This window comes from Vulpes lagopus, chromosome 3 (assembly GCF_018345385.1).
Source record: "Vulpes lagopus strain Blue_001 chromosome 3, ASM1834538v1, whole genome shotgun sequence".
Taxonomy (NCBI): domain Eukaryota; kingdom Metazoa; phylum Chordata; class Mammalia; order Carnivora; family Canidae; genus Vulpes; species Vulpes lagopus.
Genome location: NC_054826.1, coordinates 112371267 through 112395933, shown reverse-complemented (window position 1 = coordinate 112395933; position 24667 = coordinate 112371267). Strand labels below are relative to the sequence as shown.

Here is a 24667-nt window from a genome sequence, read left to right as displayed (position 1 = left end):
CAATCTCTCATATAACGGTAACACCTGCCTTTGGTTGAGCACTGACTATGCAGGCACCATCCTCGTCGCTTATACCTTGTTTGCTACAAGCCCAACAACATCACGGCTATAAAGCACGCACCACTCCCAGCTTATGAATGAGGATGTGGAGCCTTGTAGCTGCCCAGAGACACACAGCAAGAAAGTGGCAAAGTTGAGATTTAAAGCCAGGGCTGACCCCATGGCCTTTATCCACCACACTCTGAGCCTCTTCTTATCACTCTGAACCGATTTTCCTGCCTCTAAAATTATGTCAAAACAGAGTTGTGAGGATTGGGGAAAATACCTTAGCACCTGGCACATAGCATGTACGGGCTAAGATTTTTTTCTCTTCCCCACACCACCTATGCTCACAGAGGAGGCTCCAACGGGTGAAGCCTTTCTAGTAGCTTCTTCACACCAAAGTGAGCAGGCCTCAGTGTTCCCAGCTCAGAGTCAGTTCTCAGAACTCCACTATAGCAGCAGCGCCCCGCTGTCGGGCACATGCCTGCCCCTCTGCTACTGCCACCTGCAAATGGATCTTCAGGAGTGGTGTGATCCAGCTGGGTCCCCAGCACAAGGGAGAGGCCAACAACAAGGAAGCACCCACTAAACGTGGGATGACTGTATTAGAGGATGGATGAACCCAGAGATGGGCAGGGGAATACAAGAAAGGAAGGAAGGCAGATGTGGACGGGAGGAAAGAAAGATACATGGAATGAACTGGATGGATGTAAGGCTGGGCGGAGAGGTGGAAAGATAGAATGACAGGTGGATAGATAGATGAATGGATGAATGGACAGAAAAGAAAGAAATGTACGGAGAATATGGATGAGTAAACAGGTGGGTGGAAGAACAGGTAGGATGATGAGTAGATGGACGAGGAAGAGGGAGAGAAGGCAGGAAGCAGCAGGTGGGCGGGAGGCAGGCTGCCTAGAGAGGAACGAGTTGGGGCGACAGACCCACCCCCAGGGTATGGGGGGCTGAGGAAAGAAATGTTGTTTCTTGGGTTTCTAGGACCACTGTGCGGCAGGCCCTTTGCGTCCTTTCTGCACCAGCATCTGGGCCCATTGCACCCGCTCCCTGTTCGACGGGCCTCAGTTTCCCCGCTGTGAGAGCCTGCGGCCACCGCCCTGCAAAAGGCGGCTGTTCCCGCGCGGGGAGCCGGTGGGGCGGGGGCGGGGCGAGAGGTGGGGGGCGGGGGCCGGATGGTGGGCGGGGCCGGGGCGAGGGGCGGGGCCGGGGCCGGGGCCGGGATGGGGCGGGGCCGGGGCTGGGGCGAGGGGCGGGGCCGGGGCCGGGTCGAGGGGCGGGGCCGGGATGGGGCGGGGCCGGGGCTGGGGCGAGGGGCGGGGCCGGGGCCGGGTCGAGGGGCGGGGCCGGGATGGGGCGGGGGCGGGGCCGGGATGGGGCGGGGGCGGGGCCGGGATGGGGCGGGGGCGGTCCCGGAGCTCAGCCCCGCCCCGTCCCGCCCCGGGAGGGGCCGCGCCGCCGCGCCGGGCTCCGCGCGGAGACCTTGGGTGCAGCGCCGGGAGCTCGCAGCGCCGCGGGAGCCCGGCCGGTGAGCGCAGCGGGGACCCCGGGGGGCGGGGAGCCTAAGGGCGGGTTCCCCGAGCTGCGAGGCCGGAGCCGCTCTCGGAGTCGGGCGTGGGGGGGCGGGGGGCGGGGGCGCCCGCTCCTGCCAGCTCCTGCCCGCCCCTGCCCGGCGATGCGGCCGGGGTGGTCCCCGACGCCCCTTCCCCAGTTCCTTTACCCACACCCCACTGCGAGTCCCTGGTGACCCGGCCGACCCATTTATTGAGACCCCATCAAAGTTCGCGAATGTTCCCTGAGCCTCAGTTTCCAGCTCTGAGGGATGGGGACAGGAGCCTGTAGTGCACAGGGCTGCCCGGGGCAGTGAGTGCCGCCGCGGCCCGGGTCACGGGGGGCGCAGCCACGGTGCTCGGTGCTCCCGGATGCGGAGTTCTTAGCGGTGCGACGCGGTCAGCAGCTCCTTATCCCCTGCTCGGTGCCGGCGCTGTTCCCGGCGCGGGGACAGGACGGTGAGCGGAGCCCTCCTGGAGACTGCTTCCCAGCGCCCTGCCAAGGGCTCTGGCATCTCTTCATGACCACCTGGTGGGGTAGACGGAGCAGCCAGGGTTACTTGGGTCCATTTTACAGCTATGGATACTGAGGTACCCTGAGGTTTTAAGGATTTTGCCTAAGGGTCACAAAAAAAGCATCCCCATAAGATAGAAAGATGGCTTTGGTCCCAGAGACCAGTCCCCTGAACAGAATCCTGGGTAAAAAAGGGCTCCACCGTGGGGCTGCACCCTTTCCCCCTCCCTATAGGGGAATTAGACTCATCTCCTATGATGACTCAGATTTGGGGTGTTTCCTCCCTGTTAAACCCCTGAGTGCCAATGTCTGTATGGGGTGTGACTGTGTCCCTTAACCTGGAACTCTGGAGAGCAGGGCAGTGACAACAGAGCCTAAAAGATAACAGTCCCTATAGCTGTCAGGGTCCCTGCCCCGTGGCACCACCAGCACCAACCACGGGGCTCATCACTTAGCCACTCAGCATGCCCCTTCTTTTTTACAGCCAGCCGGCCTCAGGCAGGGCAGAGACACCTATCTGTGTATCCACAGGGCCTGGCAGACGGTTGGCCCACCATACGTGGTTGCTGCCATTATTAATGGTGATGATGGTGGTCTGGCCCCTGGAGCACATCTTCTCAGGTGGAGTAGGAGGCAGCGGGCAGAGAGGGTGGGATGATGATAGTGATAGTGGCTGACAGCCTGGCTCATTTTAAGTCTGGAGTGAGGACCATAGGATCCTCAGCGCTGGATCCCAGGGCTCACAGACCTGACCCCAAAGCCAGCAGAGGGCTTGCACAGACCTGCGGTGCCAGCCGCCGCACAGCCAGAGGACCTAGGAGGACCGGAGGCAGCAGGTGTCAGGGTAGAGGTGGTGTGGCAGTTGGAATTCCACATGGATTCCTCCTCCCCATCTCCTCTCTCCACGTCTCCTCTCCTTGTCATCCTCTCCCTTCTTTTCTGTCTACCTCTTTCTCCAGGAAGCCCTCCCCACCTTCCCAGTCAGAAAGCAGTTCCCTGGGCATGATCTGATCTGTCTTCCTCTGATACTATGCGGGAATTAGGATTTTTAAGAACTGGTAGAGAAATCCGGAATGCTTGGTGTAAACCTCACCCATGCAGTGTGACTTTGGGCCTCAGTTTCCCCAGCTGTAAAACCCAAGGCCTAACTGCCTTGTTTCTCTCTCTCTGAGGGAGGCAGCAGCCACCTGGAAAGTTCTCAAAATTCTGAAAGGGACAGGTTCACTGGGAAGTCAGAGCATCTCTAGGCCCCACCAGGAGTTCCCCTTAGTCTGATAATCCACATGATCCGACAACTCTAGAATGTTCTTTCTTTTGTTTTTCTCTACAGGTGGACAGATCCTCAAGCTGCATGGCTCAGTAGAGGATGAAGCCCAACCCAGCAGGCTCCTCCCCAGAGGCCTGCAAAGCTGCAGGCCAGGGCGAGAAGAGCTGCCCTGTCTGCCAGGCCTGGGGAGGAGTCTCAGGCCTGGGATCTGAGTTAGGGCCTAGGCCAATGCCTGGTGCAGTTTCAGGACCTGGACCAGGGCCAACTACTGTTCTGGGGTTGGAGCTGGGGCCTGGTGCTGTGTCAGGACCTGCGTTGGGGCCTGGTGTGGTTCTAGAACCTGGACTGGGGCTTGGTGCAGTGTCTAGACCTGGGCCAGAGCCTGGTGTGGTTCTAGAACCTGGACCAGGGCCTGTTGCTGCTTCAGGACCTGGACCAGGGCCTGGTGCTGTGTCTGGACATAGGCCAGGGCCTGGTGCTGCTTCAGAACCCGGATTAGTACATGGTGCTATGTCCGGACGTATGCCAGGGTCTGGTGTTGTTCCAAGACCTGGACCAGGGCCTGGAGCTGGGTCCAGACCTAGGCCAGGGCCTGGTGCTGTCTCAGGACCTGGGCCAGGTCTGGGGCCTGGGTCAGGAGCTGGGTCCACACCTAGGCCCGGAGTTGCACCATTACTTGGGCCAGCAGTAGAGCCTGCGCCCAGACGGGGGTCTGGAACTGGGCCCAAACCCAGTGAGCCAGAAACAGCCCCGACACCAGCACCGCAGCAGAAGACTCAGACTGCACACATGCAGGCCCCTCGGCAGAAGGTTCTGGTGACAGGAGGAGGAGGCTACCTGGGCTTTAGTCTGGGTTCCAGCCTGGCCAAGAGTGGCACTTCTGTCATCCTGCTCGACCTCCGCAGGCCACAGTGGGAGCTGTCCCCAGGGACCGAGTTCATCCAGGTGCAATGATGAGCATCTTGAGGGTCCTGGGAGGGGGGCCCAGGCTGGGGGTGGAGGTCTGGGGACAGTGTCTGATGTGCAACCAGTAGCATGGTGCTGAGGAGCATGGGCTCCTGGAGTGGGACTCTTTAAGTTTTGGCACTTCCCAGCTGGCAGCCATGGCCACAGGGCTCCACAACTCTGGCTTCAATGTCCTCACCCAGAGAAAGGAGGCTGTGCAAGGATCTTATGGGGAGTCAGTGAGACGGTGCGTGTAAAACGCCGAGTACTGCCCCTGTGACTCAGATTGGTAAATGGAGCTGGCTATGATGGTGAAGACCGTGATGCCCTGTAGAATCACATAGTAAATCCTGCCCCAACCCCTCTCCTCCAGGTGCTTGGCCAGGGTGGGATCAGAGGCCCAACCCTGGAACCTAGCAACGTGCAGAGTTGAGATCTCTGCCCTGGACCCAAACCTCCTGTCTGTAGCTCTTCCTTCTCTGTTTAAGGCGGACGTCCGAGATGAGGAAGCCTTGTATCGTGCCTTCGAAGGGGTGGACTGTGTCTTCCATGTGGCATCCTATGGAATGTCTGGTGCTGAGAAGGTGAGCACCCCACGTACTTTATCTAACAGCACAGGGTTCAGACCCGGCTTCTGTCCATCCCACCCCTTCATGCCGTGTATTCATTATGGCCCCTCACCTAATCCAGCAAGGATTTGGACTCTACTCAGCCTGCATTTTGCATCCTTGGGACTAAAGGCCAGTTCTGCCCCTTTCAAGCTGTGTGACCTAGGGGGAATTCACTTAACCTCTCTGAGCCTCTGACCTCATCTGCACTGGTACTCACGTCAGAACCTCCTCGGGGTGAGGGCACGAGGTCAGAACATACAGATACCCATAGACTCCGAAATCACGCTGTGTGTATATTCGCAGCATTGTTTATAATAACAAAGCATGGGAAAGAATGTTTCCATCAGTTAAGGACTATTTAAATAAATTATAAGGTATCCACACACACACATTGAAATTCTACGAGGCCATGCAAAAGAATGAAGTGACTCAGTATGTTCTGATAACAGAATAATGTCCAAAGTGCAAAAACAGTGTTTGACATCCTCCTGTTTGTATGGAAAAAAAAAAGCTAGGATAAATATTTATATGCTCACATGTGTGTATGTGCTGATATTAATAAGTATAGATTATCTCTAGAAATACGACTGTAACAGTAGTGGTGGTTGCCTCTGGGAGGAGGGGTGGGAAGAAAAGCAGGCAATCGGGAGTGGGGAAAAGGGATCCCTGTGTGGCTCAGTGGTTGAGCGCCTGCCTTCAGCTAAGGGCGTGATCCTGGAGACCCAGGATCGAGTCCCACATCCGGCTCCCTGCAGGGAGCCTGCTTCTCCCTCTGCCTATGTCTCTGCCTCTCTCTCTCTCTGTGTCTCTCATGAATAAATAAATAAAAATAAAATATTTTTTAAAAAAGGAGTGGGGAAAAAATTTCCTTTTTACTATATACCCTTTTTACTGTTTGAGGGTTTTTTAAATGTTCTATTTATTTTTTATTTAATATTTTTAAGATTTATTTATTTATTTATTCATGAGAGACACAGAGAGAGAGAGGCAGAGACATAGGCAGAGGGAGAAGCGGGCTCCCTGCAGGGAGCCCAATATGGGATTTGATCCTGGAATGATCCTGGAACTCTGGGATCAACGCCCTGAGCCGAACACAGACACTCAACCACTGAGCCACCGGGGCGTCCTATTTAATATATTTTTAAATACTTTATTTATTTATTTAGAGAGAGAGCGAGCACATAAGGTGTGGGGAGGGGCAAAGGGAGACGGAGAGAGAGAGAGCATCTCAAGCAGACTCAGCGCTGACCACGGAGCCAAGATATGCGAGACACTATCCCATGACCCTGAGATCATGACCTGAGCTGAAATCAAAAGTCAGATGCCTAACTGACTGAGTGACCTGGGTGCCCCTGTCTGACTTATTTTTAACTTTGCAATTATATTGCCTATTAAACAAAAACTACGGCAATGAATAAATATAGCTTAGAAATCAAGATTGAACCCATCTTGTGGTTGGTTGTAAGGACTAAGTGAGCTATAAAGGCTTTGCCCTGTCCTGGGGCCGGGGGGGGGGGGGAACACAAGCAGCTCTCATGTGTACACAAGATGTTTTTATTTTTCACACCCCAACCTCGCTAGCGCATGGACAGTATTACCCTAAGGAAACCCAGACTTCCGGAGTGAGGAGACAACCCCGCACATTTTGAGTCCCTCTTCTGTGTCAGATACTGTACCAGGTCCTCCCACGGGGTGTTTTCAATCCTGCTGACCACCCTGGGGGGTCTGCCCTCACAGATGAGGGAGCTGAGAACCAGGCAGGGGAAGGGACCTCCCCCAGCCGCCCTGGGAGCTGGTGGGCAGAGCTGGCCACTGCCTGTGGGCCTCTCAGATCCCTGCTTCCGAGCCAGACATTCTGCAGCCCCCTGCCCCGTCCCCCCTCAGCCCAGCGTTATAGCCTCAGCAATGAGGCATGAGCAGCACCACGACTTTCCCACCTCCGTCTTGTCTTTTAGCTGCAAAAAGAGCAGATTGAGTCTATAAATGTTGGAGGCACCAAACTAGTGATCAATGGTAGGCGCTCAGAGCTCAGTGTGACCTGCTGTGTGTTTCCTGCTTCTGTCCCCTCTCCTGCCACAGGCCCACCTCTGGGGATGGGGGAGGGGGACAGAGGTGGGACCCTCCTCCCCCACCCCTGCCACCCCCAGCAGAGGGCCTGTGGGCAGCACATCCTAAGTGTACTGCAGACCTGCCCAGGCCCCTGCATGGGGTGGGTCAGCGTGGCCATAGTGTGTCAGTGTGTCTGGGGACACGGGCAGCGGGGTTTGGATTTCAGGGATTAGGGTTAGAAAAGTCACTGAAACTCCAAAATAGAAGACCTACATCTGGGTTCTCTGGGCATGTCTTGCCTTGTCCTGCATCCTGTTTTTCTCTCTAGTCCTAGAGTGTCTTTTTTTCTATATCCCCATCAAGTGAGACTTTCTTCTGACTCGTCCCTGGCAAGGTAGCTCAGGGGCCAGGGCTATACTGAGAAGGAGGAGTGAGCCAACCTGGCGCCCAGGGCCCCACGGAGCAGGAACTTGACCCACTCCCCTCCTGAGCATATCTATATTCTGGGAGGGCCCCAGAGGCCAGGATGTTTGTCAAAGACTGGGTGGAGGTCAGTGGATTTTCTCAAGGAGGTCCCAGTGGGCACCTCCTCAGCCAACTCCTACTCACATTGGCCCTGTGTGTGTGTGTGTGTGTGTGTGTGTGTGTGTGTGTGTGTGTGTTGCTGTGTGCCCCTGTCACTGCAGTTTGTGTCCGTCGACGGGTTCCAAGGCTCATCTACACCAGCACGGTCAATGTCGCATTCGGCGGGAAGCCCATAGAACAGGGTGATGAGGACACTGTGCCATATTTCCCACTGGAGAAGGTACCTGGCTTCCAGGAGAGGTGGGCAGGGCCACTGGGCCTCGGACCCACAGCCCACAGGGTAGGGATGGGTGGAAACCAGGATCAATTTCATAACTCGGGGTTAGTCCCATGAAGAGGGGATCCCTAAAATTGAGTAGCATGAGCCTTCTCCTATTTTAGCTGACCATGCCAGCAGGGATTTTGAAATCACACAGACCTGGCCTTGAGCCAGCCAGACCACTTTCTATCTGTGGGAACCTGCGCAAGTCATTTTACTCTGAGCCTCTATTTTTTCATCTGGGCATGACCACTCCACCCCATGGGGGTGCAGAGAGTGGGAAATGAGATGATGTATGTGAAAAAAACACAAACACTAAAGAACTAGGTGGAAACAGGTCATCCGACTCACACGCAGCACCTGCATCCCGGAGCAGGCCCCGGAGGCCGGCAAGAGCCTCCCTGAGTGGAAGAGCCCTGGTTGTTGTTACTGCTCTGAGCTCGCTCCCGTGGCTCCCACCCCAAGAGAAAAGAAGGGCACTGAGGCTCAGGGCTTGGCTGCTTCCTATTGGGGGAGTGGGGTCCCAGAATCTAGCCGTGTGTGGTCTGAAGCAGGGCTGGCCAGGCCTTGCCAGCAGTGTCACTGACCCCTACCTGGTGGCTCTTTTCTTCTTGTCCTCCTCCGGCAGCACATGGACCACTACTCACGAACCAAAGCCATCGCTGACCAGTTGACCCTTATGGCCAATGGAACACCTCTCCCAGGTGGGTGTCAGGGCAAATGCGTGTGCACCCTGCTGCCTCCCCCAGAATGCATGGGTGAGTCCAGCTTTTAGCTTCTATGTTTCTGAGATTCACCTTCTTTCTAAAGGACAATTCCCCTGGGCCTTCATCACCCATCATTCCACAAATTCTGAGCGCCTGCTATGTGCCCGAACCCCACCAGGCATACAGTCCAGGGAAAGTCAGGTCCAGTCTCTGCCCTCATGTTGCTCATAGTCTCGAGTGGGGGAGAAACCAGATAGAAGTGGGCCTTTTTTCTGCCATGTAGGAGTGGATCTAGTTTAAGTATGCTCTTTAGATAAAAGAGTACAAAATGATGAATATGGAATGAGGCATAGCACTATGGAAAGGCCATGCAAGTGAGGGCTTGAATGCTCAAACTTCAATGACTTACCAGAAAATACGGCCTCGGCTGCCCTACCATATTGCCTCCTGTGGTTATAGAGAAATAATAATAGAATATGGATAGACAGGCTCCTGGGTGACTCAGCCAGGTAAGTGAGTGACTCTTGATTTTGGCTCAGGTCATGATCTTGGGGTCCTGGGATTGAGCCCCAACATCCCACTGGGTTCTGTACTCAGCACAGGATTCTCAGGATTCAGGATCCTCTCTCTGCCTCTCCCCCAACTTGTGCATACCCTCTGTCTCTCTTTCTCATTCTCATAAACAGATCTTAATAGATATATAGAGAGAGACAGGTATATGACACAGTAGCTGCTCCCATACACTGGCTCAGACTCAAGTGAGTTCAAATCCAAGCACCACTACCATCTCTTAGCTTTGTGATGTGACCTTGGCCAATACACTTTTTTTCCATGCCTCAGGTTCTTCACCTGTAACGAAATGGGGATGATAGTGGAATCTACCTCGAAGAGCTGAGAATAAAATAATAACAGGCACTATTTAAAAAGGAAAAAAGAGAATATGAACAGTTTACATTTACCAAGGGCTTACTGTATGCCCAGCCCTATTTTTCATACTAATTTTATATGCAAAGTTCTCAGTAACTCTTTATAGCATCCATGTGAGCTAAGTACCTGAGGGATCCCCTGCGTTCCAAACTCAGGAGCCAGAATGATCCAGCTAAATCCCTTGCTGTCCAAATTATCACTATTTGCTTTCTGAAATTCAGAAACTAAAAAGAACAGAAAACCTGGTTTCTCTTACTATCCAAACTTAGGAGCCAAGTAGATCTGGAGAGTGAGAGATCCTCACAATTATAATCTGTAGATTTACAGGGGAGGAGGCTGGGGCTGAGTGGTGAATGGACTTGGCTAAGGACACATAGCTATTAGGGGACAGAGGTGGGATTTGAACCCCAAACCCCTACACCAGAGGGCCTGACACCAGAGCCTGGAGCTGAACCATCATGCTTCCCTGTAGCCACAGCTGAGCAGGTGAGTAAGCATGGTTCTTTTTTTTTTTTTTTTTAAGATTTTATTTTATTTATTCATGAGGGACAGAGAAAGAGACAGAGGCAGAGACATAGGCAGAGGGAAAAGCAGGTTCTTTGTGGGGAATCTGATGCGGCACTTGGTCCCAGGACCCTAGGATCATGACCTCAGCCAAAGGCAGACGCTCAACCACTGAGCCACCCAGGTGTCCCATGAGGTGTCTTCTTTTCCTTAAAATCTCCCCACCCTACCCTGGCACCCTGGACCTGTCAGGCCTTGACCCCGGATCCCAGAGGGAACATACATCCAGCTGTGTTTTCTCAGGGGTTTGACCATGTGTGGTTGAGCTCTCTTCTCTGCCTGGGGCCTTCCCTGGCTGGACCGGCAGCCTGCAAACCAGACACTTAATCCTTTGGCCAAGAATTATTTATACGAGCATCCCCAGCTTTCCGTAGTCAGGAGTCATGGATACCCTGAGCCCCGCCCCTCTGTGACGTAGCTGCCCAGTGCCCTGCCGGCCAATGTCAGCTGCAACCAGACCTCCCCCCCACCAGGCCCAGGTGCCCCAGAGTTTAAAATTAGCTGCAGGCTGTTTACAGAATAGCTTACCTGATACCTGCCTTCCAGGAGTCCAGCCATGGTCACCCTGGGTGATTTCCAGTGTCTGCTAACACAGGCTGGTCCCTGAGACTCTGCCTCTAACCAGCATGAAGGGCCTCCCATCCCTGAAGCAGAACCCTGAGACTGCAGATCTCAGCTCAGTGCAAATGGGGCAACTGACCACAAACTTGGTGGCTTAAAGCTGAAATGTGTTCTCTCATGATTCTCAAAATTCACAGCCTGATGTCTGAGATCAAAGTGCCATTTGGGCTGCTTCCCTCCAAAGGCTCTAGGGGAGAATCTTTCCTCATCTCACCAGCTTATGGTGGCCCCACTCATTCTTTAGGGTACACATGTCTGTGTTAGTCCCTCATGAGGACTCACATAGAATTTGGGGCTCACCGGATAATCCAAGATGATCTCATTTTGAGATCTTTAATTATATCTGGAAAGATGCTCATCCAAATAAGGTCATATCCACAGGTTCCAGGATGTGGACCTACCTTGTTGGGGGCCACCTCTCAACCTACTATGCTGGCCTCATTGTAAAGTGAGGATGTTTGGGTGTTGGTTATGACCCAAGACACCGGCCCTGGCTCATATTCTGGTGAAAGGAACTTACAGCGGAAGGATGTGAGATAGTTTCTGGAAAATATAGTTGCAGAAAAATGACCACCAGAGCTTGGAAAGGATAGGGTTGGGGCAGCTCCAGGGACTGGGTGGCAGGAGCTGGTTGTGACCAGTATCTTCAGGGTGAATCCACTCATGGGATTTTAGATCCTGGTTTCACGTTCCTGGGTGAGAATATGTCATTAGCCTGACTTGGGTCCCATGGCCACCACTGCAGGGGAGAGTGGCACATCTGGTCCATCTAGATTGACAGTCCTCTGAGACTTTGTGTGGAAGGATAGGGGCTCCCCAAACTGAGGTGCAGCCCCTTGGGAAACCTGAGCCCCAGAAAGTGGAGCATCTCCCACAAGACTCCACCTCAGTTAAGGGGGTACGATTGAGAAGCAAATAATCTACAAATTAGTAATTTAAAAATTTTTTTTAATCTTCAACAAATGGATTATGAGATAAACTGACAATTTTGTAGGCTTTCTTAAGACTTGAGAGAAATATGTTTGTGGCAGCCCTTCAGGCTGCACCTCCAGATTTCCCCAGGGGAGACTTCTTCACCCTTTCCATCAATGCGGGGCACCCTGGGCAGAAAAGTTAGGAAGCCCTGGACCAAGCTCTGAGTTGATCTGGGAGACTCTGCTGGCACAGAGCAGTGAGAGCGAGGGGGACAGCACAGCCCCCAGGCTCTCGTGCTGACAGCTCCTGTCTTTTCCTTTCTCCACTGATTGTCTGGAAAGTACAGCTACTACCACTGCTTGCAAGTGCCCATCTTCCAGATGAGGAGACCAAGGCTGAGGGAGTAGAAAAGGTCCGTTTGTGGCAGGAACCTCAGCTCTGGTCCCCCATCTCGGCTCCTCTAGGCTGAGCTGTGTGCCCTTAGGCAAATCCCTTCTCTGAGCCTCAGTTCATTTATCCAGGAAGCAGAGATAATTACAGCTCCCATCCTGAAGGACAAAAAAACTCTGGCTTACCAGAGCACCAGGCACATAGTAGGACTTCCCTGAGAGCCATCATAGTCCTTAGGCAGCTGATGATCAGGAAAGGGAAAGAGCTACAGCCGTTGGCGTGAGGGAGTGAGGGTCTCTGTGTGCATCTGTAAAATGGGTGCAGTTAACTCTCAGGGGAGTCAAAAGAGATTATGTCTGTAGAGTGCTAGGGAGTCAAAGATTACATCTGTCTCATGGGCTGCACACATACCTGCATCTAAGTTTTACCCCATTACTGACCTGTGAGCATCATGAGGGCAAGAACCATTTCTTGATCATCCTTGGATTCTCCACAGCACCCATCCCAGGGCCCAGTGCTGGAGGTAGACGTTGGGGGAACCTCTGAATGTTGTTTGTTAAATGACTAACAGACTGACTGAGAATAATTAATTGAATAAGGAAACCCCAAGGCCTGTCTTCCTTGCACACCTGTCCAGGCAAGGACCGGGAGGTGTGGACAGCATTTCTGTGCCTCTCCTTGCTGGTCCACCCCCTCCCCAAGCCCCTGATCACCCTCCCTGTGTCCTAGGAGGAGGGACTCTGCGGACGTGTGTGCTCCGGCCCCCAGGGATCTATGGCCCTGAAGAGCAGAGGCACCTGCCCCGCGTGGCGGTATGTCAGCCCAGCCCTGGGCCTGAGGCACAGGGCGAGCCTGGCTGCTGTGTGCATGGATGGGGGCCCTTCAGGGACTGTAGGCCCTGTCCTCAGATTGCTCGCGGCCTGGCCAGGGAGACCGATGCCACGGTCACTGGGCCAGTGTGTTGAAAGGGCTCCGTGGAGGGAAGAAGGGCAACGCCGGCACAGAGGGGAGAGGGCCTGGCTCCATCCTGGGGCAGGTCCAGGATCCACCTGTGCTGTTCAGGAAGAGAAGAAAGAATTAACCAAGGAAACGGGGTGGGAGAGAGAAGGTGGTCCAAACGGAGCAGGCAGCTGGGGCACAAACCTGAGTATGACAAAGGTCGCGGCTCCCGGCTTTGTGACAGATCAGTGAGTAAAACAGACGAGGATTCCTGTCCTCCTGTTCACACAGGAGATGGGAAATAAACATGGGAAATGATAAGGAGCATTTGAAGGTGTGAGGTACGATGGAAAAGAAGGGGGGGCAGGGTGTGGGAGCTGGGCGCCCTGGCAGCCTGGGAGCCTCGTCAAGCAGGTGGCAGGTGAATGCCACCCAGAATGACAAAGAAGGTGGCGGGCGGGGCGATCACACCAGTGTTTGGAGGAAGAGCCTTCCAGGCAGAGGGAACAGCGAGTCCGAAGCCGAGATGGGAGCCTGCCGCCCATTCCTGGGGGGGGGGGGGGGGGGGGGAGGGACACCGTGTGGCTGGAGCCTGGGGAGTTAGGAGACAGAGAGTAGCTGGGGCCAGATCAAAAGGGCCTCCTCAACCATTGTCAGGACTTTTGGGGGGGCAAGGTGGGCATCCTGAAGGTTCTGAGCTGAGAGACACAGGCTGTGACTAAGATCCAGGAGGATCCCCCTGGCCGTGTAGGGAAGAGCCGCAGGGACCATGCGGGGAAACAGAGACCAGTTCAGACTAGTTGGGTGTCCAGGGAGAGGAGAGAGGCAGCAGTCGGGGTGGTCAGAAGCTGCTGGATTCTGGCCAGAGCGTACCAGCTGAGCCAGCTGGCTCTGCACATGAGTTGATGTGGAGTGGAGAGAAGGGGAGGCCAGCGGAGGCCCAGGGTTTCAGCCTGAGCCTCTGAGTGTGGTCTACTGAGATGGGACCGGGTGTGTGTGTGTGTGTGTATATGTGTGTGTGTGTGTGAATCCAACAAGAGCCAGAATGTCAGGCGCTCCCTCCAGGACATGGACAAATGGCCACCACATGGAAACATCAGGACAGGGGTCTTGGGCAGAGAGGTCTGGCCTAGAGCTAGAAATTTGGGAGCCATCATCCTATAGATGGTATTCAGAGCCACTCCAGGCATGAGTCTGTGTTTATCCCCCCTCCAGAGCCACATCAAGAAGAGGCTACTCATGTTCCGATTTGGGGACCGCAAGACGCAAATGAACTGGGTGCACGTGCACAATCTGGTGCAGGCACACGTGCTGGCCGCTGAGGCCCTCACCGCTGCCAAGTGCTACGTGGCCGTGAGTCTCCTGTGGTGCTGTCCCCATCACGAGGGGATCCCTGGCTCATGCACATTTTTCCCCAATTCAAGATGGTTGGTGGGACTGTAGGCCCAGGGAAGCTTGGGTGGGGATGTCTTTATAGAGCATCATTAACTCCTTGCAGTGACCCCGTGATGTAGGAATTGTTGGTCCTGAAGTAATGGTCACCAAATGCTAAGTGTTTTATATACACCATCACATGTAATCTTCACAACACCTGCAGAGGGAGATTCCATTATTTTCTTCCCATTTCTCAGACAAAGAAACTAAGGTACAGAGAGGTCAAGTGACTCTATTGAGGTCACAAAGCTAGTCAGCGTGGCAGCCCCAGAATTCAAAAAAAATTGCCCAGGTCTGTCCCCAGGGCTGGGGAACAGCCATGACTCTTCAGTGGCTGCTCAGGAGAGTTGAGGAGGTCGGAGCAGCTGCTGAGCTATCCAAAAGGGTGGGATCAGGGTGGGGGGGCAGATGCCTGACTGTCCGTCTCCCTGTATGTCCCCTCAGAGTGGCCAGGCGTACTACATCAATGATGGGGAGAGTGTCAACCTCTTCGAGTGGATGGCCCCACTGGTAGGTGCCCAGATGTCCATCCACCCCCACCCCGAGTGAGAATTCTGGGATTTTGCACATCTTCTCTCCTTGTCATCCTTTCCTTCTTCCAGAAAATCAGAAGCTTTCACATTAAAAAGCAATTCTGGTGATAGTATCCACTGGGCAACATTGGAACTGGCCAGAACTGGGTGTGGCTGTCCCTTTGGGGGACCACGTACTCCCCTAGTCTTTCCCAGCCTGATTCCTTTCTGTTGACTTGTCCTGTGCTAGTTTGCTTGTGACGCCCCCATACTACATGACAAAGTTCTGTAAGGCACAAGTAGAGGGTAGACTGAAGCACATAGAGAGGTGTTGGCCCTGGGGCTCCCAATGCTGCAGCCCCTCAGGGAACCCTGGCCTCCCATCCAGTACTCTACAGACTCCTTCTTGGGGCCAGGCCTGCCTGGAAGGGATCGACCAGAAACCCCGCACTGGAGGATCCATCCTCACGGCATGTGGGCACATTAATGTCAAGAGCTTTATTGAGATATGATTCATATACTTTACGATTCACCTATTTAAAACATATAACTCAGTGGTCTTTAGCATATTGAGTGGTGCATCCATCACTATAACCAATTTTAGAACATTTCATCATCCTCCAAAAAAGAACCATCCCCCTCAGTTACACCTTTACCCCAACCCTACCCCTAGCCCCACATCCCCCCCTAATCTACTCTCTGTTTCTGTAGATTTGCCTGTTTGGACATGCCATATAAATGGAATCATAGGCTACGTGAAGACTTGTGTTAGGCTTCTTTCATTTAGCATCATACTGTCAAAGTTCAACCATGTGTAACCTGCATCATATTAGTATTCATCCTATTTGGCAATAATGCCAAAAAAATATTCCCTTCTAGGAATATACCACATTTTGTTTATCTATTCATTGGTTGATAGAAATTGGAGTTTTTCTACTTTGGAGCTAATATGAATAATGCTGCTTTGAACATTAGTGTATACATTTTTTGTGGACGTTACATTTTCATTTCCCTTGGTGTATACCCAGGAGTAGTATTGCTAGGTCTTGTGGTATCTCACTTTTTAACCTTTTGAGGAACTGCCAGACTGTTTTCCAAAGTGGCTGCACCATTTTACATTCCCAACAGCAGTGTAAGACAGTGGTTCCTTTTCTCCACATCCTTGCCAACCCTTGTGATGGTCAGTCTTTTTGATCTGGAGAGTTTTTATACAAGCGAAGACCTCATTTCACCCTGTGCCAACCCATTCTCTTCATGCATCTCCTACCACCCTATACACATAGGCTGGGGTGTTGGGTTTTTTTTTTTTTTAATTCTTTAATAGCAGAAAAGTCAATTCTAGAAAAATCATTCTGTGTCTGTGCCTTGGAGTGGTTTTGGCTATAAGCAGATGTAAATAATAGCTAAGTGACATGAACGATCCAAGGTTAAAAACTGACGAATGCATTTAAGCCCTACTTGACTTTTCTAGATCAAAGTTTTCCACTTCAAGACTGGGGCAAGGTTGGGGCTGGCTGTGGGGTTCACTACCCATGTGGGGTAGGCAAGCAGGGGGCCAGGTGGTACACCTACCAGCTCCAGGGTAAAGGGAACATGCAGCCTTTCCACACCAGCCCTTGAAAGACCTGTTTTCATCTTAGACCCTGTTTCCTTGCAGTTTGAGAAGCTAGGGTACAGCCAGCCTTGGATCCAGGTGCCTACTTCCTGGGTTTACCTAACAGGTAAGGAGAGGAGGGTGTCTGTTATGTGCCAGCTGCACATGCATCCCCTCATTTCAAACCCAGGACAGGATAGGTGGCGGCAAGTGAGGCACTGAAGGCACAGAATCTCAGGAGACCACCACTCTCACGGGCAGGTGCCCCAAGCCCGATCTGCACTTGCCTGGCAACCTGCTCCCGGAAGTCCCCGCCCTGAATGAGCCCCGTCCTACTTGCAAGATGGGTGCGATTGGGCCACAGCGAGCAGGCAGCAGAGGCAGAAATCACACCTGGGCCTGGCTGACTCCAAAGCTCACACCTGGCCCTGTGGTCTGCGGTGGGAGGCATCATGCCAATCAGGAGGAGAGGGAGCCCTGGGGCTGCCTTGTCCCCCGAGGTCACCCTGAAGTGAAGGCTGCTTTGGGGGATCTGGAGTTTCCTCACTCTTCGGGTCTCACCCCCCATCATCACCTCTGCTGGCCTCCTTCCAGCTGGAATGCAGAGCCAGCACCAGGCACGGAGCAGTCAGCCCCAGGGGACAGCTGACCCTCAAGTGACAAACAGCTGCATCCCTGAAAGACCTTAGCTAAGATCTGTTTTCAATGCATTGGGATGCTTGCCATTGAAAACAGGGATTTGCAAACTTTTGCCCAGTGGGCCACACACGTGGGGTGACTTCTTGTGCCCATTGTTGCCACAATGGTTGACACTATTTGACACCCCCCCCCCAGGAAAGGAAAGATCAGCCACACATTCTGGCAGTTGTACAGGATTGTTTATAAACTTCCAATTCCTAGCTCACAAACTATAACCCCGCAGTTCTTAACTGTGGCTGCACATTAGAATCATCTGGGAGCTTATAAAATATAAAAATGCCTCAGCTGCACCCCAGACCAATTACATCAGCATCCGCAAGAGGAAGGGGGCGGGAGGAGTGAGCATTTTTAAAAGCGGTCCAGCATGCCACCCAGATTGAGAGCCACTGCTCCAACATCTTTCTCTTCTACTCAGGAGACCACACTGTTATAGAAGTGAGCGACAGAAGGAGGCATGATTTGAGACAACTTTGAATCTGCTCAGATTTATTTTCAAATGTCTGTCCTTTACAATGAATGACAACTTCCTTGTGACACATTTCACAGCCAAACTAGGCACCCCGGTGTGTGCTGAGAACTGATTTAAAGGAATCCAAGGATGGGAGAATTTGGCAAAGTGAAGAGACTCTCCCTAGCAAAGCAAATAATGCCCCCAACTGATTTGTCCCCGAGGGCCTCCCTGGAGCTTGCACAGAGTGAGGCACCCCGGTCATTGGCCCCTCTCTCCCCGTACAGCTGCAGTGATGGAGTACTTGCACCTGGCCCTGAGGCCCATCTGTAGCATCCCACCGCTGCTCACCCGGAGCGAGGTAAGTGCACCGCTGCTGCAGGAGCCCCTGCTCCAACCTCCATCGGCACCACCCCTCACCCCTTTGACACTATAACTGTATGTTTGTCTGAGGTCTCAGAACCTTCCATGTGGGCCCACATCAAGCGCTAGCTTCTTCATAATCATCCCAACCTCTGGGCTTTTGCTTTTCTGTGCTTCCTTGGTCTGCAATGTGATTAGCTCTAAGCCTGTCCCTCATCCCTGTCACTTCATTCATAAGCAGCTTATCTTCGCTGCCAGACAGGAGGCTCCCAAAGGCAGGTTCTGTGACATTCACATTTTTTAATGCCACCCACCAAGGCTACCAGCTCTCAAGACACATGCACACGGAGCCTGGTGGTTCTCGGTTGGCCATTCATGCTTACTGAGTAATAAGGATATATTGAGTGCTGTGTACAGAATACTATTCTCAAACGATGATGATTCAGTTTTCTATTTGCACATACAATTTTTAAAAGAGGATTTTAATAAAGGCTTAATTTCCTTAGAAAGAGCATGTGCAAGTGGGGGCAGGGGCAGAGGGAGTGGGAGAGACTCAAGCAGACTCTGCACTGAGCTCAGAGGCCTACTCAGGGCTTGATCTCATGAACCTGGGATCATGACCCTGAGATCATGACCTGAACCCAAATCATAAGTCAGATGCTTAACTGACTGAGCCACCTAAGCACCCCTAAAAGAGAGGATTTTTTTTTCTGTTTTTTTTTAAAGAGTTCATTTATTTATTCATGAGAGACAGAGAGAGAGAGAGGCAGAGACACAGGCAGAGGGAGAAGCAGGCTCCATGCAGGGAGCTTGATGTGAGACTCAATCCCCGGACTCCAGGATCATGCCCTGGGCCAAAAGCAGGCACTAAACCGCTGAGCCACCCAGGGATCCCCAAGAGAGGATGTTTTAATGCAGATTGTAAATAGTAGTATTTGGCATTACTTGCAAAATCCTTCTAGCTCATGGGCTCATTTGATTCTCTCTGGTGTCCTGCTAAATTAAGAAGGGCAAGAGATTATGATTGTATTTTATGATAAACTGAGCACTGCAGAAGCTAGTGACTTGTCCAGGGTCACACGGTTTGGCATCGGCTTCATACTCCAGGCTCAGTGCTGTCTGACTCAGATAAAGAAGGGGCCACAGAAAGAAGCACTTCTCTGTGGCTTCTCCTTAGACCATGCAAACTAGCAGAGGAAAGGGAATGACGATACCAGCCATCTGTTGAGTGATGGATGCGGTAGGCATTGTGCTTTGGCTTATTTAATTTTCACTACTAAATTGTAGATTGTTATTTCCATTTACAGAGGAAATGAGACACACAGGGGTGAAATAACCTGCCCATGAGTATTCACTTAAGTAGCAGAGCTGACTTTCGAACGTAAACCAGACCTAAATGATTTCAAGCTTAACCATCAACTTGTGAAACCAGTCAGGAATCACAATCTTGTAAACGAGCTGCCGAAGTGCTGCTGAATTGTGGTTGGGCGGGATTTAGCTCCCCTCCCTCTGGTTTCACTCTTAGGTTTCCCTGTTCAGTGAAGGGGTAAAGGATTCCTACTTTAGCTAAAGACGGTTCTGTTAAAAAAAAAAAAAAAAAAAAAAAAAGACGGTTCTGTTCACTGTGGCTCGGGCGCTCTCTGCTGGTCCGTCTGTGCCATAGCAACCAGCCCTCCAGTTTTAGAGTCCGCTTCACTGAACACTGTTTGAGCACCCACTGTGCGCCAGGCATTGGGCTGACCAATGGAGACAAGACATAGCCCTTACCTCAAGGAGCTCACCGTCCAAAGGGGAAGACAGCTCAGCAACTGGGCAACTCAACACACTCGGATAAAGGCTACACTGGAGGAAACTATGAGGAACTACAGAGCACATAGAAGGGGCACCTAAACCAGTTCTGAGGAAGTTAAGGATACTTCCCAAAGGAAAGTTCAGGACATCTAAACTTGAGAGCATTGTGTCCAGGACCCTGCTGATCTAGTTCTGGGCTGTATCCCCCAAGGCCCTGAACTTACTACCTGGGGCAAAAAGGGACCAGACTGGCCTCTCCTGCACAAGCATCCAAGACCAGCCGCTTGGCCACAGAAGCCGTTTTCGTGCTATGGGAAAATCAAGCAGCTTTTTCTGACCCCTTCCGAGGGTCCAGCTGAGGAACAACAGAGGAAGAAATGAGGTGGGAGGGCATCCTCCCAATCCCAGCATAGCAGGGAAGAGCCTGGGATGGAATCTGGCTCCCCTGTGTGAGTCTGGGCAAGTCTCTTATGTTTTAAACTTTCAAATATGTAAAGAGGGGGGAAAAAAAAACACCAAATATGTAAAGAGGAGATGGTGGTAGTACCGCCTAAGGGGATTAAATAAGATAAAGCCTAGAAAGGATTTAGCTCAGGCCAGACACAGTGCCTGTTGTTATGATAACTACCAGTACTGCTCTTGAAGAAATGCAGCCCAGACCCTGGAGAGTAATCACTTCTGTATAATTGTATTCCTCTCCTAGGGAAGCTTAACCAGGGAGGGCGCAGGAAGGCTGCGCCCTGGGGCTTCTAGAGAAGCCTAGAGCGTTTCCTGGGGGGATTTTTCCGGTGAGCTGCACCCAGGCCACAGACGGGGGCGGGGGAGGGGAGGCGCGCGCGCGCGCGCGCACACACACACACACACACACACACACACACACAGCTTCTCCAGGAGCACTCCCAAGAATGTGTAAATGCCTGCTGAGTCCCAGCACCGTGCAAGGACGGGGAAGTGCAGAGGTGATGGGGCCTTCAGTTTTGGGGGACCGAGTTCAGTAAGGCTGGGGGTGAAGCAGAAAAGGCCTCCTGGAGGCTGCGCCCTAGAGGAACATGGAGATGGGAGGGAAAAAGGAAATCTTCCTTGAGGTGGGCATCCCTGGAGCAAGACCCAGCATACGGGTTCTTTGAAACTTCTGTGCGGCGGAAGGGCAACACACCTCTGCCCTCCTCTCCTTTTCGGTGAAACAAGGCTACCCGCACAGCCCTGCATCTGGCTGCCCGCCTCTCCCGCAGGTGCGCAGCGTGGCCGTGACGCACACCTTCCGGATCGCCAAGGCCCGCGCCCAGCTTGGCTACGCGCCAGACAAGTTCCGTTTCGCGGACGTCGTGGAACAATACGTGCGGTCCACGAGCCAGCGGCCCTGCGGCTGCACGGCGCGGGCACTCCTACGGCTGCTGCTCGGGCTGCTGCTGCTGCTCGGGCTGCTCGCCCTGGCCCTGCGCTTCCTGGGCCTGCAGCCGTCCGGCGTCTGACCTCCGCGCCGGCCACCGCCAGTTCCCGCCTCCGCGCCACTTCTGGGCTTGGACTCGCCCCAGCTCCGCCTCCAGGCTTGCCCCGCCCTCTTCCCCGCCCCCGGGTCTTGACTCCGCCCCATCCTGACCTTCGGGCTTGCCCCGCCCCATTCCCCGCCCACACCCCGCCCTCTGGACTTGGGCCTGCCCCTGTCCGGACCTCCAGGACTGGGCACGCCCTGCCCCTTTCCCCGCTTACACCGCCCCCCGCGCTCTGGGCTTGGCCCGGTCCCTGGTCTTGACTCCGCCCCGGTCCTGGCCTCCGGGTTCCCCCGCCCCGGGTCTTGACTCCGCCCCTGCCCCTAGGCTTGGGCACGCCCCCTGCCCCGCCTCCGGGCTCGGCCCGGCGCCTTGCCCCGCCCACGCCCCACCCTCTGGGCTTGGACCCGCCCCAGGTCTTGACTCCGCCCCTGGTCTGGTCTCCGGGCTCGCCCCGGGTCTTGACTCCGCCCCTGGCCTAGGCTTGGGCACGCCCTGCTCCACCTCCGGGTTTGCCCCGCCCCTTTCCTCACTCACACCCCCGCCCTCTGGGCTTGGACCCGCCCCCAGGTCTTGACTCCGCCCCCTCCGGGCTCGCCCCGCCCACACTCCCGCCCCGGGTCTTGACTCCGCCCCTTCCCCTGCCCTCGGCTTGGGCACGCACGCCCTGCTCCGCCTCCGGACTCGGCCCGGCGCCCACGCCCCGCCCACCCCACGCCCCGCCCTCTGGGTTTGGACCCGCCCCGGGTCCTGACTCCGCCCCCGCCCTGCCTTCGGGGCTTGGGCACGCCTCTGCTCTGCCTCTTGAGCCCCGGCCCCGCCTTCTGGGTCCTGTCCAGGCCGCGTTACTGAGGAGGCAGCCGCACAGCCTCACCTGCCTTTCTGCCTTTCTGGCCTTCTCCCACCCAGAGAGGTCTCTGCCCCGGATTCTCCCCTGCCCTGGTTCCGCCCTCTTTCTGGCTCTGCGGGTATGACTGCGCCCTCCCCTTCGTTTTTCTGTCCGGGACTGGCCCTACTCTTCCCTCTGGATCTGGTCCCTACCCTCTCCTACCTGTAATTCGGCAATAACCACGCCCCCTCCCTTTCTGACTCCACCCCTCTCCAGCCACGCCTCCTGGGTGAGTTCTTGGGGCTTGGCCAGGGTCATCACTAGCGGGTTAAGTGCCGGCCTGACTGGCATTTGCAGTTTTCCCGGTTTCCTGCGGCCTCTCTAGGGACACTGAACCCTCCTCGCTGGTCAAGCTCCTCTGTGCTTGTCCTGAAATCATCTTGAGATCTTGGAATAGGTTCATCTAGGAGAATTGCTTTTGACCTGCAATCAAAATATTTTGGGGTCACTCAGTCATGCACATCTCCCTGTGTGTTGATAGCCGGGGTTGGAGGGACATCTGAGACCCAGGCTTCTGCCCAACACAATCTGGCCTTTTTGGGTTTCCGGTTTACTAGTCTGGGGCTGACTTAGTAAGCACAGGTTTCTGTACCAGCAAGGATCTAAACCAAAACAAAACGTTTTAAGGTGGTCAAGAGGTGTAAACTTCCAGTTATAAATAAGTCACGGTGATGTAATGACTATGATTAATAATACTATATTATATATGTGAAAGTTGCTAAGAGAATAGATCCTTTAAATTCTTGTTATAAGAAAAAAATTGTAGCTATATGTCTCGATGGATGTTAACTAGATGTTGTGATCATTTCATTATACATAAATCATGTTGTACACCTGAAATTAATATTACGTGTAGGTTATATCTCAAAAAATAACTTTTTGAAAAAGTACCCATATAATTACAATGGGAAGAATTAACGCTTGTTTTGGTCATATCTTATAATCTCATATTTCTTCTAATTGTTAATAGGGGCAGTGGTGATCACTGTTTAATGTTCAAACCCACAACATTTCTCAAGCTTTGCTCTCCACAGAAACACCCCTCCCCATTGTCTCCGTATTAATTACGAGTACCAACATAGCAGTGTGTAAATATATCCATGTATATATCATAGTGTACACACGTGGAACTGGCCCACCAAACAATGGATCCTCGCAGAAGAAACCATTACAAGCCTAACAAAACCTCCGGTGAAGGGGAGGGTATGTATTAGAGCCAACGTGGCCCTCCCCAGTGTATCCCTCTTTGCTGAACAAGTAAGAAAGTTTGGGAAGCAGCTAAAAAGTATATGCTCCTCTTTGCTGGGTTGAGGAGCTATGTACCGATAATTTTTTTTAAAAGATTTTATTTATTTATTCATAGAGATGCAGAGAGAGAGAGAGGCAGAGACACAGGCAGAGGGAGAAGCAGGCTCCGTGCAGGGAGCCCAACATGGGACTCGATTCAGGGTCTCCAGATCACGCCCTGGGCTGCAGGCGGCGCTAAACCGCTGCGCCACCGGGGCTGCCCTGTACCGATAATTTTTTAAAGCTCAGTAATAATCCTTCATGTCTGCTTAATTCCTGACAGTTTGAAAGGCCTTTCATCTATATGCTCTTACTTAATTCTTAGGGCCACCCTTACAGTAGGGTTTATTCCCATTTTATAGATGAGGAAATTGGGGTTATATCTAACTTCAAAGTGGAAGAGGTGGGGGTTACTCCTCTGCAGCTGGAGCAATGTGGAGGAGCTGCCCAAGGCCCACTGGCCTAAACACTACAGACGGTGATTTCTACACCTCAGCCATGTAACGGTTTCCTTTGAGCTCTGGTATCACCTCAGGCCATTTGGGGCTGGCAGCCCTTGGGCTCCCTTTCTTAGTAATGCACGTGCCTCTAAATGAACCACCTTCTTCTCTGACTTTCCTCTCTCTATCAATCCTGGGAAATCTGTTCTCGGGGCAGGGAAAACAAGCTTTCACTGTTCACATAATCTTCTAAATCCTTTGTCTTCTGCCAAAACACAGCTTTCAAAAAACACAAGGAAAATCAGTTACTTTGTTTTCTGGATTTTCTCTTTAAGTCATCTTTCCTTTGAAGCTCTGAATATTTACACTCTGGGCCCACAGGCAGTGTGGGTCACTATGCCAAGAAAACCTCCCTCCTTTCATGTGTCTTGACCAGTGGAAAAGAGGCAGTCCCTCGACCCAACAGACAAACTCAGTCCCCATGAGCACTTTAGAGGCTGCCCAGGTAACCAGCCCCCATGCATGAGGTTCTGAGAGAAGTAGGAGGTCCTAGCTTACTTGGAAACATGAGTAGGAGCAACGTGAATACAGAGAAGAGAGCTATCGCTGTGGGCGGCCAATCCGAACGGACCATCAAGGTGAATTCATGTTTTCCACTTGTGGGTACTGATGCTACTCCCTGTTGTAGGCCCAAGACTGGGTGTCTAAGATATCCTCCACTCTCAGGGTGCCTGGCTGGCTCAGTGGGAGGAGTGTATGTGACCCTTAACCTCAGGGTTGGTTGTAGGTTCAAGCCCCATGTTGAGGGTACAGATTGCTAAAAAAT

The 24667-nt window shown here is 53.1% G+C and overlaps 1 protein-coding gene across 2 annotated transcripts; it reads left to right on the top strand.

Annotated features, from left to right (window-relative positions):
• Positions 1-1526: 1526 nt before the first annotated feature.
• On the top strand, positions 1527-23018 carry SDR42E2 (short chain dehydrogenase/reductase family 42E, member 2). 2 transcript variants are annotated; one of them, XM_041747049.1, is made up of 12 exons: positions 1527-1579; positions 3446-4327; positions 4816-4911; positions 6894-6951; positions 7674-7792; positions 8460-8535; positions 12685-12767; positions 14110-14247; positions 14773-14838; positions 16498-16561; positions 17869-17942; positions 20968-23018. In XM_041747049.1, the coding sequence occupies exons 2-12, from the start codon at positions 3482-3484 to the stop codon at positions 21205-21207; spliced, it is 1860 nt and encodes a 619-aa protein (XP_041602983.1). In that variant the 5' UTR covers positions 1527-1579; positions 3446-3481; the 3' UTR covers positions 21208-23018. The 2 variants fall into 2 exon arrangements, with proteins under 2 accessions (XP_041602983.1, XP_041602981.1); XM_041747047.1 differs by lacking the exons at positions 6894-6951; positions 7674-7792.
• Positions 23019-24667: the final 1649 nt, after the last annotated feature.

Bases quoted from the DNA above. Each gene is read 5' to 3' on its own strand.
- SDR42E2 (XM_041747049.1), top strand. From the start codon at position 3,482: ATGAAGCCCAACCCAGCAGGCTCCTCCCCAGAGGCCTGCAAAGCTGCA. The intron at 4,912-6,893 runs GTGAGCACCCCA...CTTGTCTTTTAG, and splicing joins GAATGTCTGGTGCTGAGAAG to CTGCAAAAAGAGCAGATTGA. The intron at 6,952-7,673 runs GTAGGCGCTCAG...CTGTCACTGCAG, and splicing joins CACCAAACTAGTGATCAATG to TTTGTGTCCGTCGACGGGTT.